Genomic DNA, 6,000 nt, shown 5'->3' with positions numbered 1-6,000 from the left:
ATGTTGTTTCCAAGGTGAGACTGTGATGTGTGCTAATCATGTAGTAACAGCTTGTAAGAGTATCACATTAGTAGAGTAGGGCTGACACGTTACAATAATTGCATACCTTCAAGTGAGCCTCAATAGGAGCAGTAGAAATAATGGGGTTGGCTGGACTTATACTGTAATAGAACATAGTGATGCCATGATAATTGATAGTGATGCCATGATAATTGTGGTGCATGATATAAGTAGTGGCAATTAGAGCTGGGCGATATACTGGTATTGTTAGTAATCTGTGATATTTAAGTTATACTGGTTTTGATACTGCCTGTTTTTTTTAATGCCGCCTGTTTTTTTTAATACCACCTGTTTTTTTTAATACCACCATACTGTCTGGGCACTATGGCCTCCCTTTGGGTTTGTTTCATCCCATATTTAGAAGGTAACCAGACATGTGACAATGTTTGTAGGCAGGTGCTGATGTAGTCAGCTAACCAAACTATGTAAACAAGTTTGTTTGTGGTAATTTGTACTTGAGGTTTGCTGAGCTACCATGGGTATTTGGTGCTTTTGTTGAGGTAAATGGCTGTTACTTTAATACCACAATGGCTTTAACATTAATACTGTGATATTTAGTAATACTGTGATACTTTGTATGGAAGGTATACTGTTTGCTATTTTTCAATACCGCCCAACACTAGTGGCATTATGATACAGTACAATAGCACAATGCTTATAATGTGCTATAAATTATGAATCGTAGTTCACACTTGTAGTCAGAAATATTGTAGCTTTTTGCATGCTATAAAAGGACTGTAACCGTACCTCAATTTTGTTTTTTCGTTAATTATTCATTGTGGAATAACTGAAATATTGTGTCTAGTCTTTGTTTGTACACTATAGATGATGTGTACCATGATTATTGTGATAGTTATTCCATGACATCATCATATATTATATTATATTATGACATCAGAATTTTAATAGTTACTTTCTGTAGACAGAGGTTCTTTTGGATACTAATCACAAACACTGAGACAATTTGTCAAAATCAGTAATTGAACATTTCACAAATGTGTGATTGAAAAACAGGCATGCTTAGATGATATACAGGCCTCTGTTTAGTAACAGTGTCGTCCTAAATGTTTGTACCTAATTTAACTGCATTTAAGTAAAATCGTGAACTACAAAAGGCTATTTAGGTTTTAATGTTAAGCAACCACTCCACAAGTACAACTTAACTCAATGTGATTGTTAAGGGATGGAATCTTCTGATGTGGCCGAGAAAAGATCAAATAAACTTTCTCTAATTGTTCTTGAAGTAAACTAATAATACTATTTAGACTTGACTGTGTTGCATAATCTATTGTGTATGACAACAACTAAATTGCAGTGCATGTGAAGTGTATGGTTTCCAGACAACATCTTGTTAATGGGTTTCTATGGGTCGGCTAGACTTGAGGACCCGATCATACATATATTGAAGGGGAGAATTGTAGTAGTAAATGCTGTTAACAATGAATTGTACACAACAAGAAAACCATCAAAAATGTTTGTACGACTGCTAAATGTATTGCATCAAAGGTAACGTGTCTTGGTCATCGGATTGAAATCTACATGCATAATATTATTGTGGTAGGAACTATTTGCCATTACACTCAGCAATAGTGTGAATATTTTATCATTAAAACTGCACATGCTGTGATATGCATACATACGTAGCTCACTTCACATAATGGTCACAATTATTAATAAGGGTTGTCATTCTATGTTGATAATATGAATGAGCTCACATCTCTACAAAGTTTAACATTTGTATTGTCAATTTGTCATTGAATGGTATATGTATATGTCCCGTGGCAAGCGACTGGTAGTTCTGATTCCACACTAAATGCCTCCTTCAGAAAATCAATATCCTGGCCTATTTGTTGTTTCTATTGTGTATATACATGTTTAAATTTTGTTATTATTGTCTAGTGCTACAAGAGAGATGCTATTGCCTATAACTTTGGAGGAGATGAGGTATGTAAGTAGGGTGTACTAAGGATTCTGTGCATGAAGTGAACCCTGCTGTTTGCAAGGATAAAACTTTTGTGGACTTAGTAAAAGACAAGAAAAAGAATTTAAGCCCTTAATATTTTTGAGCTAGCTAGAGTGTTGTATACAGTGTACCAATGTTCATGTTGTTCTCTATCACACACATACAGGACATAGCAGCAATGAGGAGTTGTACTAATGCATACATGTTGGTGTACATTAGGAAGAGTCATATGGGTAGGTGTAGTGGTTGTGTTGTTGATCTAATCCATCAAATGATTATAGTGGACATCTTACAAGAGGTAACAGATGATGATATTTCTGAATATTTGGTGAAGAGATTTGAAGAAGAAAAGTAAAGAACCCATATTAGTTGTGGAGTAATTTGTTTTGCTTTGTTTAGACGACGTGACTCAATAAAAAGAAATGAGGCTCACTTGTACTTTCAAGTTGAGGTGTGTGTTCATGTATGTGTAGGGCTGGTGTATTGCTGTGAAACTGTAAAATGATACTTGTTTCAGATTATCATGATCACACACGATGTTGATACTACCTCAGTGTTTTGTACTAATAATTAACACAGCGACTCCATTGAGAATAATAGTGATATTGTTTTAGTATTGATTACATCACATATTGCCATTGAGCAATGTGGTTACAGATTAGATTAGGAACAATAGAGCAGTCAGACCCTCTCAGTTACACTATGAAGGTAGAAACATTATCAGCCATATAACGACTAGCATTTAGCCAGTCACCATGGCGTGGCATTTAGTAATATCATGATGACTTTTCTTGATATACATACGTACCATGATACTAAGTTTGGTATAAGTATACATGTTCATGTTTGTGTGTATACACATTTGTGTGTGTGTGTGTGTGTGTGTGTGTGTGTGTGTGTGTATGTGTGTGTGTGTGTGTGTGTGTGTGTGTGTGTGTGTGTGTGTGTGTGTGTGTGTGTGTGTGTGTGTGCACATGTGTAATGTGTACACATAACTTACACATTGTTGTATAACATACAGGTATATACAGAGGCACACTTTCAAGATCATGTGGGCACTGATCTGGTTGTCATGGGAGAGGCTAAACCATTGTGTTTCAAAGTCTCCAAATCTAGTAATCTGAAGGATCTCAAAATATCTCTAGCGAAACAAATGGTAACATACTTGTACGTACAATATATTTTTTGTGACAACATACATACTGTATTTCCTGCACATGTGTATGTATGTATGTGTTGTTGTGTGTGTACATCATAGGGATATCCAGTGGACCATATTAGGATGTGGCCATTAGAGAAGAGAAATAACAACACAACAAGACCAACACCAGTTGAGATGACTGATAACTTGGGGAAATCAGTGAGTATTGATTTGTGAACTGTAGTATCCAGTGGTACCGTATAGCGGGTTTTTATAGCAAGATTTTAGCATTTGGCATCATTTAATTTACGAGGATTTTGGTGCCATGATAATAACATTATTCACTAAGTACTCTGGAAAGATTGTGAAAGTTGAAGCTAAAAGTGTGGATAAGAAAAGGTGTACGTGGCTCAAACTTTTTGGTGCATGTGACTCGAACTTGTGGGCTTGCTAGCAAGGGTCCAGCTCTCTCTTAAAGCTTTCTCCCAAGTCATGCAGGCTATTTACCAACTCAGATACGAAGGACAGCAGACAAACACGATGCAACAGTTACGTGTATGTTGCCATGCAGGCACAATTCGCTTTGTTTTCACTCTGCTAGTTGCGTTTGGTGCTTGTTAAAAACGTTTCCATATCGCGTATTTTAATTAACAGCAAGATTTTCATTTTATCGGTGGCCTTCCGTTGCTAAATTTTCTGCCACTATTATTTAATTTTGCATGAAAGTTTATAAATAAACAGTATAATGTGTTTCTGTGTGTAGGTGTTTGATTTAGCTGACCACAGGAATGCATGGTCTATATTTCTAGAAGTACTTGATCCAGGTCAGTACTCATAATATGTTTGTATTGTTGATAATTGATGTTTGTATTTTGTTGGTAATTGATGTTTGTATTATTTTTTTGTTAGCAGATTCAGATAAAGATTGTTTACCTGATTATGATTTTCGAAGTATGTAACTCTTCATTTTATCTGCTGATGATTGTTACTGTTACTACAGGTGAAGTTCTCCTATTCTACAAATACTATGATCCTACTGTACAGAAGATCTCCTATGTGGGACACTCTTATGAATCAATCACCAGATTTTTTGGTAAGTCACTTTTAGAGTAAAGTGGGATTTTTGATATGGTACGTTTGCTATTGTAGTAGGGAATCATCAAAGTTTTCATTTTCCCACCTAATATATATAACCAGAAACCAGCCTCTAATACCATATAGCAGAGGCTGCTATCCATGAAAATTTTCCCACTCAAAATTTGCAACTCAATCAAAATTGCTGAAGTGAAAATTTTCCTGCTCAAAGTGTTGGGTGGTGGTGATATGCAAAACATTTCCCCCTCAAAAAAAACCTGCTTCGCAGTACCACCTTCGGCAGTCAGAATACCACCTTGGCAGTATTGGTGAAGTATAATTATCTTCAGTGCAATATAAATTGCTACAATTAAAATATTTTTTTAGTGAAGTATTCTAATACCTGACTGAATAGTTGCCAATGCCTTCAAACTCAATGGACTTTATCCACAATGACATCATGAGGACAAAGTCAAACATGCACCAGGTGCCTACCCACAGCCAGCATTTGGCCGGCTGTGGGCATGAGCCTGGTTTAAAAAATGAGCCTGATTTAAAAAGTGAACCAACAAGTATAATGAAATCCTACTCAAATGTTAATTTTCTGCTTTTGCCTTACAACTGTATTCCAGACCAGGGTCTCAGTACCTCCAATTTACTACATTATCTACATACATAGTTGTATTGCATGATTGTTATTGTTATTATTATTATTATTATTAAAACTTTAGTTGAACTAATGCCTGCACTGAGAGAAAAGGTTGGACTAGATACTAACACTCCCTTGTTGTTGTATGAGGTGATTACAACACTGATTGTGTGTGTACCTTACCAAGTTATTGTTGTGTAGGAGGTGAAGCCTAATATGATAGAACTCATTGATCCTAATAAGCAGTTGAGGCAGGTCAGTGATGGAGGGTAGTGTATGGCACATGTCAGTGTAGTATAGGACAAAACTAAAACAGTTAAAGGAATAGATATAAATAATGAGCTTGCTAATGGATTGGGTGAAATTTGCCTTAAAGCATCATTTTCCATAGCAGATTACTGTATAACTACCCAAAAACAATGTCAAACACAACAGTGGCCTTTTATGTGCTTAACTAAAAATACACTCTTTGTATTATGGCTATATATATAAATTGGCTGTAAATTGGCTATAAATGCTATTACTCAGTTTGTATATTTGGGCTAGTTTTGCCTCCTCTTCAGTTTTTCCTGCTCTTCAGTTTTATAGGAGACAATGGGCAGGTTTCAAGGCCAGAGATCTCATGTTGCTATAGTTGATTATCTGACTTGACCACTGGCAGACAGGCTGCTGCTATATATAGAATTAAGGGGCAATTTTGACCTTGTTTGCAGCTCTAATAGTGACAAATTTGCTATCACTCTAACATAGTTTTAAATGCTAAACATCATACTTAAGGTGGATAGAAGCATAACAAGTTTGAAGATGTGACTAAAATGAGGAACAGACTGGAATTGTGGAGAAACATATATTAAAATGTCTATTTATCATGATTAGTTAATTATATGTTTCTGGTCCTACCGATTCCCTAAAATTGACCAGGTGACCAGGCTTTTTTAAAAACAATTTTTTTGATGTGGTACACTATACATTTGACATAGCAGTATATGGAATTATAGGGGAAAACAAAAGTTAATGTATAAAGTTAGCGCATCTTTATAAGAAAAAAGTGCAAGACATTGAAACCTATAAAATATTTTATAGTTGTAACATGGGCACAAGTGATTTTCCTGA

General features: G+C 35.5%; 1 protein-coding gene across 4 annotated transcripts in view; it reads left to right on the top strand.

Annotated features, from left to right (window-relative positions):
- LOC136250950 (ubiquitin carboxyl-terminal hydrolase 7-like) overlaps window positions 1-6,000 on the top strand; it is a 40,207-nt gene that overhangs the window by 25,896 nt on the left and 8,311 nt on the right. For 3 of the 4 annotated variants that reach the window (XM_066043295.1, XM_066043298.1, XM_066043297.1), the window contains 12 exons: window positions 1-14; window positions 1,960-2,004; window positions 2,190-2,256; window positions 2,305-2,374; window positions 2,423-2,474; window positions 3,045-3,179; window positions 3,282-3,383; window positions 3,928-3,988; window positions 4,074-4,115; window positions 4,165-4,257; window positions 4,970-5,037; window positions 5,089-5,142. The exon at window positions 1-14 is cut by the window's left edge and continues 22 nt beyond it. In XM_066043295.1, the coding sequence (XP_065899367.1) occupies window positions 1-14; window positions 1,960-2,004; window positions 2,190-2,256; window positions 2,305-2,374; window positions 2,423-2,474; window positions 3,045-3,179; window positions 3,282-3,383; window positions 3,928-3,988; window positions 4,074-4,115; window positions 4,165-4,257; window positions 4,970-5,037; window positions 5,089-5,142 (803 nt within the window). The remainder of the gene's footprint in view (window positions 15-1,959; window positions 2,005-2,189; window positions 2,257-2,304; window positions 2,375-2,422; window positions 2,475-3,044; window positions 3,180-3,281; window positions 3,384-3,927; window positions 3,989-4,073; window positions 4,116-4,164; window positions 4,258-4,969; window positions 5,038-5,088; window positions 5,143-6,000) is intronic. The other variant, XM_066043296.1, reaches the window with a different exon arrangement.

This window comes from Dysidea avara, chromosome 3, assembly GCF_963678975.1.
Source record: "Dysidea avara chromosome 3, odDysAvar1.4, whole genome shotgun sequence".
In the NCBI taxonomy this organism is placed as follows: Eukaryota; Metazoa; Porifera; class Demospongiae; order Dictyoceratida; family Dysideidae; genus Dysidea; species Dysidea avara.
Note: the sequence above shows the minus strand (reverse complement) of the source record. Positions and strands in the feature narration are given on the sequence as shown.